This window comes from Sciurus vulgaris (assembly GCF_902686455.1).
Source record: "Sciurus vulgaris genome assembly, chromosome: X".
In the NCBI taxonomy this organism is placed as follows: domain Eukaryota; kingdom Metazoa; phylum Chordata; class Mammalia; order Rodentia; family Sciuridae; genus Sciurus; species Sciurus vulgaris.
The window spans coordinates 96,511,059-96,525,279 of NC_136471.1; the positions used below are offsets into that span (position 1 = coordinate 96,511,059).

General features: G+C 43.8%; 2 protein-coding genes across 7 annotated transcripts in view; one reads left to right on the forward strand and one right to left on the reverse strand.

The window, feature by feature from the left end:
* Positions 1-10,273, reverse strand: part of RBM10 (RNA binding motif protein 10) — a 28,335-nt gene extending 18,062 nt beyond the window's left edge. For 4 of the 6 annotated variants that reach the window (XM_079123492.1, XM_079123491.1, XM_079123488.1 and 1 more), the window contains exons 1-2: positions 10,024-10,108; positions 8,168-8,309 (exon numbers count right to left, since the gene is read on the reverse strand). In XM_079123492.1, the coding sequence (XP_078979618.1) occupies positions 8,168-8,309; positions 10,024-10,093 (212 nt within the window). In that variant the 5' untranslated portion in view covers positions 10,094-10,108. Of the gene's footprint in view, positions 1-8,167; positions 8,310-10,023 lie in introns of all 6 variants that reach the window. The other 2 variants (XM_079123493.1, XM_079123490.1) reach the window with 2 other exon arrangements.
* Positions 10,274-10,551: 278 nt separating this feature from the next.
* NDUFB11 (NADH:ubiquinone oxidoreductase subunit B11) lies at positions 10,552-12,853 on the forward strand. The gene is made up of 3 exons (XM_079123556.1): positions 10,552-11,039; positions 12,318-12,448; positions 12,626-12,853. The coding sequence occupies exons 1-3, from the start codon at positions 10,833-10,835 to the stop codon at positions 12,750-12,752; spliced, it is 465 nt and encodes a 154-aa protein (XP_078979682.1). The 5' UTR covers positions 10,552-10,832; the 3' UTR covers positions 12,753-12,853.
* Positions 12,854-14,221: the final 1,368 nt, after the last annotated feature.

Below are 14,221 nucleotides of genomic sequence, written 5' to 3' on the forward strand. Positions count from 1 at the left end.
TGCAATCCTCCTGCCTCATTCTCCCAAGCCACTGTGTTTTGTTGCTCTAAGAGTTCATACTGTATTCTGGATGCTGATTCCTTACCAAATATACGTGGGTTGTCTTTTCATTCTCTTGATGGTGCCCTTTGATGTACAAAAGTTTCTAATCATGATGAAGTCAAACATTATTTTGAAATAATCCGATTTACAGAAAATTTCAAAGACAATAGTATACCATTCACCCAGTTTTCCCTAATATTCAGAGAACCATAAGACATGTCAAAACTAAGAAATTAACTATAGACTTTAAGATCCTATCCATTTTCTCACATGTCCCTTTTTCTGTTCCACAATCTAATCCAGGATGCTATCTTGCATTCAGTCAACACATCCTCTTAGTCTCCTCTCTCTGTGGAAGTCTTTTATTGTTACTCATTCATTTTTATTTATTTAGCAGTACTGAGGATTGAGGGTACTTTACCACAGAGATATACTTCAGTCCTTTTAATTTTGAGACAGGGTCTTACTAAGTTGCTGAGGTCGGCCTCAAACTTGCCACTCTCCTGCCTCAGCCTCCCAACTTGTTGGGATTACAGGCACACAACACCATGCCCAGCTTTTTACTGTGTTTGTTTAAAAATTTTTTTAGTTGTCAATGGACTATTTATTTATTTATTCATTCATCCATCCATCCATCTATTTATTTATTTAGTGATGCTGAGTCTTGAATCCAGTGCTCCACACAAGCCAAGTAAGCACTCCACCACTGTGCTACAACCCCAGTCCCAATTGTAGTTTTTTTGGTGTGTGTTTTTTTAATGACTGTAAGAGTTTTGAAGAGTATTGGTCAGGTATTTTGTGGAATGTCCCTAACTTGGTTTTGTCTGATGTGTTCTCCTGATTAAAGTTGAGATTACAGGTTTAGTTTGGGTTTTGAGAAGCTTACAATAAAAGAAATATGCCCTTTTGATCAGATCATAACAGGGTGTACATATCAAACATGATTTATTTATTTTTTTTGAGGGGGTACTGGGGATTGAACTCTGGGTCATTCCACCACTGAGTCACATCCCCAGCCCTATTTTGTATTTTATTCAGAGACAGGATCTCACTGAGTTGCTTAGTGCCTCGCCGTTGCTGAGGCTGGCTTTGAACTCGTGATCCTCCTGCCTCAGCCTCCTGAGCTGCTAGGATTACAGGTGTGCGCTACCGTGCCCAACATATGATTCATCTTTTTTTTCCCCCCAGTGCTGGGGATTTGAACTCAGGGCCTTGTGCTTGTGAAGGAAGCACTCTACCAACTGAGCTATATAACCCCAGCCCGCTGATTTATCCTTTTGATGTAGACCTTGGTCATCTGGTTAAGGCAGATGTCTGCCAGGTTTCTCCCCAGTAAAATTCTTGTTTTCCCCTTTCCATACTCTACTCTTTAGAATCATGTTACTAAAACCAACCCATGCTCAAGAAGGGGATTACACTCTGCCTCCTGGAGCAGGGTAGCAGTGGGGGAGTATCTACATATAATATTTGGGATTTTTTTTGTAAGGAAGATTAATGACAGAACCTTTTTAACCCAACAGATGTCTAAAAGTCCAAATGTCTGACAATGAACTATTGGCAAGGCTGTACAGGAAATAAGCTCTCAATAATACAGCTGGTAGAGGTAAAAACAGAATAATTCCTAAGGAGGAAAATGTGGTAATAGCCAGAAAAACTAAAACAAACAAACAAACAAAAAAAACTCTTGATCCTCTGACATGTTTCTACTTCTGGGAGTTTAAAATACAGATATACTTGCATGTGCATGAAAACACTATTCATCACAGCACTGTTTAAAATAGCAAAGGAGGCAGGCACAGTGGTATGCATTTGTAGTCCTAGAAACTTGGAAGGCTGAGGAAGGAGGAATCCAAGTTCAAAGCTAGCCTGGGCAATTCAGGGAGCCCCTGCCTCAAAATAAAATTTAAAAAGGAACAATTTCACAAAGTCAGGAAAATTCTGTTTCAAAAAAACCCAAAAACAATAAAAACCCCACAAAGACTACACCAAACTATGCTATGTGCATGGGTGAGACCCTCACAATGAATTCCACTTTTATGTGTAACTATAATGTACCAATTAAAACAACAACAAATACATGGAAAGAAAACCAGTACTGCAGAGAAAGGGGACCAGAGGGAGGGGAAATACTAGGCATTAAAAATGAGCAAACTATTATAAACATTTATGATTATGTCAAAATGAACCTCACTAGTATGTATAACTATAATGCAGTAATAAAAACATTAAAGAGTAAAATAAAAACATTAAAAAGAGTAAAAAAAAGGAGTTCTACCAAATATTAGAACATATTATAAAAGTAGATCAATTAAAATATGAGCCAGGTGTACTAGTAGCACACACCTATAATCCCAGTGGCTGGGGAGGCTGAAGCAGGAGGATGAAATATAAAAAAAAGGGCTGGGGATATGGCTTAGTGGTTAAGCGCCCCCGGGTTCAATTCCCCAGTACCAAAACAAAACAACACAAAACAAAACACATGCACACACATCGGCAAAATCAAGAGTCCACAGCACATAAAAATGCACATGGAAATTTAGTACAATCCACAGGTTATATCTGAAATTAACAAGGCAAAAATGGATTAGTCAGTAAATAAGAGTGGTGATAACTATCTGGCCTAGGGAACAGAAAATTATAGTCAATGAGCCAAATCCAGTCACTTTAAATAAAGTTTTATTGGAATTAAATAAAGTTTTATTGGAATACAGCTATACCCATTCATTTCAATGTGGTCTATGACTACTTACACTTGCAATAGAGATCATACTGTCTGCAATGCTAAAAATATTCACTAACTGACCCTTTATAGAAAAAAATGTGCTTGCCCCCGACCCCCGAAAGGAAAGTTGTGTATTTGCCTTACTTCTGGCCTCAAACTTTTGATTCTCCTGCCTCAGCCTCCCAAGTAGCTGGGATTACAGGCATGCACACTGTGCTTAGCCTCTACATCAGTTCTTCTTTAAAAATATTTTTTTATTGTGTATATGGACACAATACCTTTATTTTATTTATTTTTTTATGTGGCACTGAGGATCAAATCCAATGCCTCACACTTGCTAGGCAAGTGCTCTACCACTGAGCCACAACCTCAGCCTACCTCACTTCTTATCCCAAATAAATTCCAGATAGATTTAAAATTTTAAATCCCCAAACAGAAAACATAAAAAGTATTAGGAAATCTAACAACAAAACATATTAATTTCAAGAAGGGGGAAGGCAGGCTGGGGTTATGGCTCAGTGGTTGAGTGCGTGCCTGGCACCTGTGAGGCACTGGCTTTGATCCTCAGCACCACATAAAAATAAAGTTATAAAAAAATAAAGAACGGGGAAGGCCTTCCTCAGCAAGACAAAACCCAGAAATCATAAAAGAAAATGGATAAACCTGGCCTTGTAAAAATTAAAAATATCTAAAGAGTAAATAATACCATACACTTAAAATAAACGTGATAAAACAAGTACAGTGAAATGGTAGAATCTAGTGGATGAGTAGACAGCAATCTACTGTAAAAGTCTTTGCTATATGCTTGAAATTTCATATAAAAATATTGAAGGGCTAAGGATGCAGCTCAGTGGTAGGGCACTTGCCTACCATCCATGAATCCCTGAGTTCAATTCCTAGTATGGAAGAAGAGTTTCCAGACATTTCTGTTGTTTTCTATTTTTTTTTTAATAAGTGTTCATTCAACAATTATCATAACACTTGTTATTAGTTGGGTACCATTCTAGGTGCTGTAGATTCTGCTATGAAAAAATGAAGCCCCTGTCCTTATGAGCTTGGCTTGGGACCTCAACTGTTTCTTTATAATAAAAGCCTAGATAAGAAGTCACTATCAAGCCAGGAGTGGTGATACATGCCTATCATCCCAGCTATTTCTAGCTACTCAGGAGGCTGAGGCAGGAGGATCACAAGTTAAAGGTCAGCTTCAACAATTTAGTGAGACCCTGTCTCAAACTAAAAAATAAAAGGAGCTGGGTATGTAGCTCAGAGATGGAGCATCCCTGGGTTTGATCCCCAGCAATGCAAAAAGCATCACCTGTCAATAGCAGGAATACTTTTAAGGTTGTAGAAATAATGTTCTTTCCATGTTTGTTTACTATAGATATCCCCTGCTATTTGAACTCTTATTGGAATTTAAGAACTAAATTGATACAAATAAATTTTAATTTTCATTTACATACTTATTTCTTATGGGGGCAATGCAGGGGATCAAACCTAGGGACATGCTAGGCAAACATTCTACCACTAAGCTATGCCCCCAGCCCCCTAAATTACTGGATTAAATCCTGAACCCTGTGACACCCAGGATCCAAACTGAATAAATTTAGGTATTAAATTCTTGCTATCTAAAAAAGAACACATATTTGGATAGTGATACTTGGCCATAGAGCATTTTGTATAAAAACCTTCCAAAGGCAGACTCATTTTATAATACAATTGTAGGAAGCTAGACTGAATCACAAAACATGGGGACCTCCACAAAATGAGTATATTTCTAGAGAACATGTAATACCAAAATTGGCAGAAGAAAGAGACAAAATGAATCAGTTACCCAGGTCCCGGGCTGGGGGTGTTTAGTGGTAGAGCACTTGCCTAGCATGCACAAGGCTCTGGGTTCAATTTCCAGCACAGCAAAATTGAACAAACAAAAATTCAGGTCCAGATGATTTGCCCCTTCTGTCCTTTGCTTTATAAATTTTGAGACAAGAGGGGTGGGAGGAAGGGAAAAAATAACAGAATGAATCAAACAACATTACTCTATGTAAATTTATGATTACACAAATGGTATGCCTTTATGCCATGTACAGAGAAACAGCATGTATCCCATTTGTTTACAATTAAAAAAAAAAAGAATACAAGCAAAAAAAAAAAAAAAAAAAAAAAAACTATCGTGTTTTAAAAGTAAAATTTTGTACAAGTTTCTCCAATAAAAAGAGAAAAGGCTACTTAATTCATGTCATGAGGCTACCTTGATTCCAATGCCAGATAGAGAAAAGAAAATCAGAGGACCACTGAAAACATGAATGCAAATATTCTAAATATTACAACTGCAAATCAAATCTAGTTTAAAAATATACACAGATCACTTAAATTTTCTGCCCAAATTTCCTAAGTATTCCCAAAACTAAATCTAAGAAAATTTACAAAACATCTGACCTTAAAACATGCCAAGGTCATAAAAGACGAAGACCAAATAACTGTTCTAGATAAAATGAGCCTAAAAATACAAAGGAGTTTAATGCAATGTGTGATCTTGGATTGGATCCTGGATTGGGGGAAACCAGCTATAAAGAACATTATTGAGAAAACTAATGACATCTGAATATGGGCTTTATAGAAGATGAAAGTATTATATCATTATTAAATTTTCTGATATTGATGCCAGGCATGGAGGCACATGCCATAATCCCATACTCAGGAGGCTGAGGCAGGAGGATTCCAAGTTTCGAGGCCAGCCTCAGCAATTTAATGAGTCCCTGTCTCAAAATACATGATAAAAAAATAAAAAAGGCTGGGATGTAACTCTGTGGTAGAGTGCCCCTGAGCTGAACCTCTAGTACTGCAGAAAAAATTTAAAAAACAACAAACTCAACAAGAATTTTAACTGAGATTGCACTGGTCAATGCATTAATGTAGGTGAAAGATGAAAGTGAGTGTAGCTGGATCCTGCTGATGTCCTGTAACAATTGCAGCATGAAAGCTTCCAGAATTCTCTGGATCTGTGGCACAAGCATCCTCCTTTTCATTATCACATCAACTGACTTAGGATCTAGTTGGTGCACAAACTAAGGAAGTAGACAGCTGGCATGGGAAGGGCCCACAGAAGCTGCCAAGTTCCCATTATCCCTTTATGAATTTCTACTGTGGTATTGGGGATTGAACCTAGGGTCTCATGAATGTTAAACACATGCTCTACCACTAAGCTACATCCTCAGTCATTTTATTTTGAGACAGGGTCTCGCTAAATTGCTTAGGGCCTTGTTGAATTGCTGAGATTGGCCTTGAACCTGTGATCTTCCTGCCTTAGCCTCCTGAGTCACTGGGATTGCAGGCCATGCCCCACCTAAATCAACTTTAAAAAATAAGAGCAAATAGGGAGTTATTCATGCATTCTATAGAAGCATAATAAAGAAAACAGTAAAGTTCTGGCACAAGAAAAACCAAGTAGACCAATGGAACAAACTGGATCACTGGAGATGGATCCATGTACATAAGGAAACATGAAATCAGATGAGGTACTACAAATCAATGAAGAATGGACTATTTAGGAGATGGTACTGGGCACTGCCCACTATATGAAGGAAAATAAAATCAGAACCCACCTTATGCCATATTCAAAAATAGATTTTAAAGACTTAAATGCAAAAGGTAAAACTAGAGTAAAAGAATCTTTGTGACCTGGGGTAGAAAAAAAGAAGATTCTGAAAGCACAAATTAAAAGGCAAAAAATTACTGATTTTAGCACATCAAAATTAAGAACAGGTAACCATCCTTGGGGGAATCGTTAAGTAAAATGTAGCTGGCACACCCCATGGTGCCTTTGGCAGCAATTAGAGGCAAAGCACTAATATACACATGGCAATCCAGACAGAGCTTAAAAATACAGTGCTGAGTAATACGAAGTTCAAGAAACAGAATAAGACTGTAGCACTATGCAGTTTGTGTAAATTGAAAACAGACACTTGAAACAACACTACCTATTTTAGAAGGATACACATCAAGCAAAACAGAGCAGCTGCCCACAGAGGTGGGAATTGGGAATACAAACGAAAAAATAAACATGGCAAGAGGAGGGCTTCTACTGACTGGCCTATGATAGAAACCTACCTTGAACTGCAAAGTGTGATTAACTTAAACCTCTGCAATTCAGGTCCTTGAAAAGCCAAAAGAAAGCCAGTGGCTTTACTTGGTAATAAAGTCTAAAGTAATTATGTCACCTACTCAAACTCAAACAGCCACGGAGCACTTTTAGTGACTACAGTACAAAATCAAATGCCTTTCAAAAGACATATTTAAAGAAAGTCAAGACTGAATCACACTAGTCAATACTATCTCAAATTTGGGTTCACCTCTCAAAAAACAAAGTACTATAATTCTACATTTAAAAAAGAGGTAGTGGTAAGGGAAATCCTCCCCCCTTCCTTTTTTTTTTTTTTTTTGGTAGTACTGGGGATTGAACCCAGGGCTTATCACACGCTAAGCAAGTGCTCTGCCACTGAGTTAATTCCCCAGATCAGGAGAAACCTTCTGTAAGAAATTTCAAAAACTATTTTCTCACTGACGTTTTATACATCCATTGACTCTCAAGAGAAGCTTTCTGGGAGAGTTAGGTCTGCTTTCCTAGGTAAACTTAAAATGTCCTGGACAGATTACCTGCCTCAGGATCACCTGGGATGGTGATCCACTAGGATGGCAAGAGATCATGAACATTTACCCAGGAACTGTGTATTTACCCAGTGTAATACCAACGGGTATTGTTTGTATCAGAGTTGAAAAATAAAATTGTATGTAAGTATCCTAAGACAAGCATCCTGCCAACTGCAACCCACCCATTCCTGGAGCCTCTCCACTACTATCTGGCTTGCCCCAAACTTGTTCTGGGCAAACTCCTGAGAGTGCCACTTGCACTGATCCCTCAAACTCAGGTTATTGTCCTGACCTCTCCCTTTCCGCTTCCCTCTCTTCTTCCTGTGATGGCTGCCTTCAACTTGGTGAATGGCACCACATACCTATCTGGGTCCCCCAAGTTGGAAACATGGGCCTCAGTCTTCATTCCTCCCTTTCTCTTGATCTCTTCCCACTCTCACATCCAACCATGGTACTCGTTCATCAAGCTGTTTTTGTAATCACCTGTAAACTGTGTGGTCTCCCTCATGAAACCCTAAGTACCAAGAAGATCTCAAAAAGGGAGACCTACAATCTTAAGTCTCATTCATCGCTGCACTCCCAGAGCCTACCACAGGTCCTGGCACACAACAGATGTCAAATACATGTGTGCCCAAAAGAAACCAAGCATCCACCGTGTGTTTGCTCTGCCCAGAAGTCCTTTCCTAGCATCCTCCTGGATCAGTTCTCACAAGGGAACAAGCCTGGGCTGCTTGGGAGGGGCGGGAGTAAACTCACCGTCTTTCATACTCCATGTCTTGATAGGGCCTGCGGGGGCTGCTGGGGCCCCTCCTCAGCCGCTGGCTCCGTTTCACTTCCCAGCCACCCCCGCTGCTGCCACCATGATCTGCCAGCCTGGGTGATGCCTCTTGCAGGGACTCTGGGGAGAAGGGAAGGAAAAAAGGGATCAAGGCAGTTGGGGGCAGAGAGGGTCTCTTGGAGAGACCCTCATTGTCAACACTCTCTGCTGTCCCTTAGCCCAGGGACATTGTTTTTAACCTCCTAGTATTCCTGTGCATCAGAGCAGGAAAGCAGGCCCCTTACATCTTCCTTTTCTCACAAACATGAGACTTGAGCCCACTGTCCGAGAAAACAGCAAAGCCTTCATCAGAGAGCATTCTGCAGAGTCTCTGTGAATCAGGGCTTTTTGAAATTGGAAAGGCAATTTCAAGCCTGGGGCTACTTGCCCCAGGGGAGCTCCCAGTGCTGAACGATTTGCCCGAGATTAGGTACCTCAGACAAGATGAGACTTCACAACAATGGAAATCTCAGGGCCCCACCAGGCACCTTCCACCTGCCCAAGGTACCATTTCGTCCTCTCCACAAAATGCTGGCTGCCCCCAACAAGCCAGACCACAAAAGGCTTTTGGGGGAGTGTGAGAAGAGACAGCCACCACCTCCCTGGGCTCCTGGCCAAACACAGCCCTGGCCCTCACACAGCAACTAGCCCAACTCTGATGAGCAACCGGGTCCCATGGTGGCTCTCTCCCCAGGGCTCTGAGGCCAAGTTTTCCAAGGCAAAAGAGGCCCTTTCTGAGCTGTTCCAAAACACTATGCTCTTCTGCTAGTATGCAGAAGCAGCCACTTCATCCAACTTTCAGGGCTGCCATGAGAATTAGGGAGTCTTGAGAGCCACGTGACCCTGCTAGGGGTCAGAATGTATCACAGAATCTTCATGCCCCACCCTCTGAACAGGAATCAGGTGAAGCCAGGCGGTTACAGCACCTGCCCAACATTAGGTTGCCACCACACCTTTCCTCCTTGTACACATACTAATTTTCTCTTCCTCCTCAAGCCAGGGGGAACCAGTTACCTGCTTCCAGGTGGGTAAAAGTGAGAATTCCAAGCAGGCCCCAGTGGCTGAGAAAACCTTCAATAGACTCTGGCATCCACACAGATAGAAGCCAAAGTTACAGACGCGAACCCCAAATAACTACGGACCGAATCACAGAGGGGTCCCACATTTAGAGTCTAACCAACACACTGAGCCCCTTTTCAAACCATGAGCGTCCATGACACAGAAACGAACTCCCCAAGAAAAGGGGCAAAAGTCACACATTCCCTGACAGTCGCTCCGCAGTTACCAAATGGGTATGAGCAAGTAACAAGACAGCCCCCCGAAGAATAACAACCAGAGTCACGATACACGTCCCAAAAATAAAGACCAGAGTCATATTTTTTCTCAGCACTCGCACCCTCCCCCTCCCCCACGAATAAGGACCAGAGCCACCGGACATTTCCCCGTGGATAGATAAGTAGCAAAGTAACACAGGTCAGTCAGCACACCTCCTCCCCTATGGATAAAAACCAAAGTCGCAGACACGAGCCTTTCCATGGATAAAGTTCGGGACGGCAAACGCACTAAGGCCCTGTAGCCCACTCCCATCCGTCCCTCCCTTCCCCCAACCCGCGTGCACCCGTCCCGTGTCCTAATCGCGCACGCGCTTTTGCTCTAACACGAAAAAAAAAAAAAAAAGACACCCCCTCTCCGGTTCAGGCCAGACACACATCCCTCGGCTCCACGCGTAACCCGAACCCGCAGTCTGCCCTCGCGCCTCTTCTAAGCAACCCCCCACAGGCTCCGGACCCCTTACCTCCGCCCCCACGACCAGCGTCGACGCTCACCTTCTCGGCCCGGGCTGTCAAAGGAGGGCTCCCAGGCATCACCTCGGCCCGCCGCCACCTCCTCCAACTCTCCCAGTTCAGCCAAGGCCGGAGCGCTCAACAATCAAGTCCAAGGCTGGAGGCAGAAGGGAGGATGGGGGGAGGGGAGAAGCGCCAAGCGCGCTGCCCTCCCAGAGAAACTCACTGCCGCCTACTCCCAGCCGGCCGCAATCACCAGCACAAAATGGCGACGAGGAGAAGGGAGCCGGCGCTTCGACCACCATCCACCTACTAAGGGAGCGCGCTCTGGCCGGCTTCGTCTATTGGTTGCCGCCCGCCGTCGGCCGGCCCTGGCCGCTTCTGATTGGCAAGCGTATGCCACCGCCCCACTCCCCGTGAAAACGCCCCGCAAGTCCAGAAAAAGAGTAGCTATTGGCCAATCCCGCAAGGCCCGCTTTTTAGAAGCGTGGCTTCCTTTGAAGTTGAAAGCGAAGCGGAAGCTCCACCTCTTTCCCTACGGGGCCTGCCAAATGTCACCGCTTTCTTCTTATCAAGACGAAATTTCTCAGCCTAACCAAGAGGATAAGAGACTGGCTGGTCCCATGAGACCATGACATAGGAGGGAAAGGAGGACTTCTCAACGCCCCTCCTCATTTGAACACAAACTTGAACCCGGGATCTATTTAGTGAGGCGGGGGCGGAGCGACAATGGTCGCGCTTGGGTCAACTGCAGCTGCGCACAGTTCCATTTCCGTCTCCGCCCCCCCCCCCCCCCCGAGGCCCTGGAGCACAATCTGTCATGGCGACCGAACTGTTAGGTTTGTGCGCTCGCCGCCTTTTGGCGGCAGCAGCGACACGAGGGCTCCCCGCTGCCCGCGTTCGCTGGGAGTCCAGCTCCTCAAGGGCTGTGGTCGCTCCGTCTGCTGTGGCGGGAAAGCGGCCGCCAGAACCGACCATGCGCTGGCAGGAGGACCCAGAACCCGAGGACGAAAACCTCTATGAGAAGGTGAGTGGGAGGGGGAACGGGACGCCGGAGGGGTCAATCAGGGATCCGAGGACCGGGAGTTGTAGAGGACGTTCTTGGATGCTGAGAATTGCGCAGCCGGCAAAATCTTTGAAGACTTGGGAATTTTGTCTTGCTTGTTTTTGTCCTTTGTGCCCTGATATCTTCGGTCCAGGGCCAGAGACTGTATTGGCCTTATTTTGGAGACAGAAATCAAACCTGAAGTGCGCAACGCTCAAAACACATTAGAAGAAATAGAATCCCGCTAATACTAAACATTGACAGGGCACTTGCTTGGTGTCAGTCCCTGTTTTAAACACTATATACATTAACTAATTTAGTCTGCAAAACAATCCGATTTTAAGGTTTTTCTCGTCTACATATGAAGAAACTGAAGCACAGAGATGCGAAGTTTTTTGCCCAAGCCCACATAAATGAATATGGTATTTGAACTTAGAACTACCAGGTCTCCTGTACCATGTCAATAGCAGAGGCTCTGGAGTCAGCCCAAGTTAGAATCCAAGCACTAACAGTTATCTGTGTGGCCTTGGGCAAGTAGCTTAATTGATGCCTTAATTTCTTTGTAGAATGAGGAAAATAATAGTACACCTAAAAAATAAAATCTGTTCTCATATAATTAAATGACTCAAAAATCGCCAGAAGAGGAACTGGCACTTTTGAAAGTACTCAACATTAGAAGGTGTTTATTATTGCCACTTCCCACCTCTAAGATGTTGTGAGGTTTGCATATTTGAAAAGACCTGGCACATAATAAGTATTTAATCAGCACTAACCTCTGGTTGAAGATATTGGATATATAGGATGCTATAGGACAGATAAGTACATGGAGAGTAACTTGGAGGCAGGGTGCTATTTTATTAGGTTGAACCATAGGAAGTTGCCAGTATTCAGCCATTTTTTACCTATAAAAATAGCAGTTTGCTGTGGTTCTTGGGTTGTCTGTTAACAAAGTGACTAGGGGATGCCTCCTAAAGGAATTGAAGGAGCCAACTCTTCATTTGACAATTAAGTCAAAATCTTGAATGAAGAGATGGAGGTGGATCCAGCTATAATTAGATCTGGGAGAAAGGCTTTCTAGGCAGAGGGAACATCAAGTGCAAAGGCTCTGTGATGGGAAGGAAATTAACGTGTCCTAAGAAGAGAAAGGCAATTTAGTGAGGGAGGAGGTGGGTCTGAGGGAAGATTGGAGACCAGGTTATACAGGACCAGCATACAGCTTTATGATGCAACAGGAAGCCCTCACTGACCTCTCCTTTACAGAACCCAGATTTTCATGGTTACGACAAGGACCCTGTTGTGGACCTCTGGAACATGCGAGCCGTCTTCTTCTTTGGTGTATCAATTGTCCTGGTCTTAGGCACCACCTTTGTGGCTTATCTGCCTGACTACAGGTGCAAGGGGCGTTTGAGAGACTGGGCTGGGTAGGGGGCAGAGGAAGGGGTAGAGGTTGAAGGGGTCTCTGCTGGAAATCCTGACCCTGCACCATTGGGAAATGGGGTGCTGAGGTGGGGTAGGGTACTGGTGTGTAGTGGAGATTCCTCACATCCACCCACTGCTTCTACCTCCAGGATGCGGGAGTGGGCCCGCCGGGAAGCTGAGAGGCTTGTGAAATACCGAGAGGCCAATGGCCTCCCCATCATGGAATCCAACTGCTTCGACCCCAGCAAAATCCAGCTGCCAGATGATGAGGACTGACCAGTTGCTGAGTGGGACTCAAGATTAGCCACCTTCCCTTCCTGCTACCTGCCATTCTATCCACTCTTCAGGGGGCCTAATTAAAGGGACTGAAAATCTGACTGGCTACCATTGTTTTTGTTGTGAAGGGGATTTGAAGGTGGGATTGTCATAAACCTTAAAAGGGTCACTGCAGCCTTTCCTGGGTATTGGTTATCTGTTACTGTGTAACAAACCTCCTAAAGCTTAGTGGCTTAAAATCACAATACAATATTATCTTTCATGATCTCTGGGTTGCATGGGCTTAACTAGGTGGCTCTTTTGGGGATCTCAATTAGGTAGTGGCTGGAGCTAGAGTCATCTGAAGCTCAATTGAGCTGGAAGTCCAAGATGGTTTCTTCCCCCATGTCTGGCATTTCAGTCTTCTTCCACATGGCTTCTCTCCAACAGAATACCCTAGAGTTCTTATGGGGTTGTTAAGGGCTTCTCTGGGTAGGGATGTAGCACATAGGAAGATATTGATGGCAGCCACCTTTAGAAATAAGCTACCACACTGGGACCTACATTTAGAGATGGATTGGGATGACTGAAGATTGAGGGTGATGCATGAGAGAATGGTTTTTCAGTCACTGAGGATGTTTTTGTCTACTTCTCTGCTTCTCTCTGGGTTTGGAGACATCTTCCTGTATCTTATATCTTGATCAGTCTGGATAGTTCTCTATTCCGTTCTGTTCCAAATCAGGGTTGTCTCTTACTCAAAAACCATCTCGGGGCTGAGGGTATAGTTCAGTGGTACAGCACTTGCCTAGCATACTTGAGGTCCTGGGTTCCATCTCTAGCAACACCAAAACAAAACAAAATAAGCCTGCATCTCTGTGTACGTGTCTGTGTTTCTTTCCTGGCCCCAATTCTTTTTCTCAAACAAGAAATCTTCCTCCCCTCACTTTCTCTCTCAGAATAGACAGTCTCCATTGTCTCCTTGCATTAATACCACTGGACCAACCACCAGAGGCAATGGTCTGCCCCTGGCTGATGAGTGAGTCTTAGGAGGAGCCCTAGTCCCCATGTATGTGGCTAAGGCAGGAACCATATCCACATGATCCTTCCTGTAAGTGAGGACTATCATTCCCTGAGTGCTTCCTTTTGGGGCCACTCTCCCAACACAAGGATAGGCCCCACAGGGAGCACTCTCTACCCTCCAACCCGTATTTGCTGAGACTGGAAAGAATACTGACCTAGCTACTCAGTTTGTGGCCCAGAGAATGCACCCCCACACACACCAGCATGCAAACTCCAGAAGGGCAAGGATTCAGGTATGTTCTGCTTAGAGCAGTGATTGGCCTAGTGTGTGTTTGATAAACTTTTGGTACTTACGTCCTATGTAGGTGACATCCCCTACCCATCCATTCCCCTCAAGTTTACAGCCCTAAGGATGAACACTTCCTATTTCCCCGGGCTCTGCCTCATCAATCTCTTTTTATTTCTGGTAC

Excerpts from the sequence above, each read along its gene's own strand:
- NDUFB11 (XM_079123556.1), top strand. The coding sequence starts at position 10,833 with ATGGCGACCGAACTGTTAGGTTTGTGCGCTCGCCGCCTTTTGGCGGCA. Across the intron at positions 11,040-12,317 it reads ACGAAAACCTCTATGAGAAG|AACCCAGATTTTCATGGTTA; the intron begins GTGAGTGGGAGG and ends TCTCCTTTACAG. Across the intron at positions 12,449-12,625 it reads GCTTATCTGCCTGACTACAG|GATGCGGGAGTGGGCCCGCC; the intron begins GTGCAAGGGGCG and ends TTCTACCTCCAG.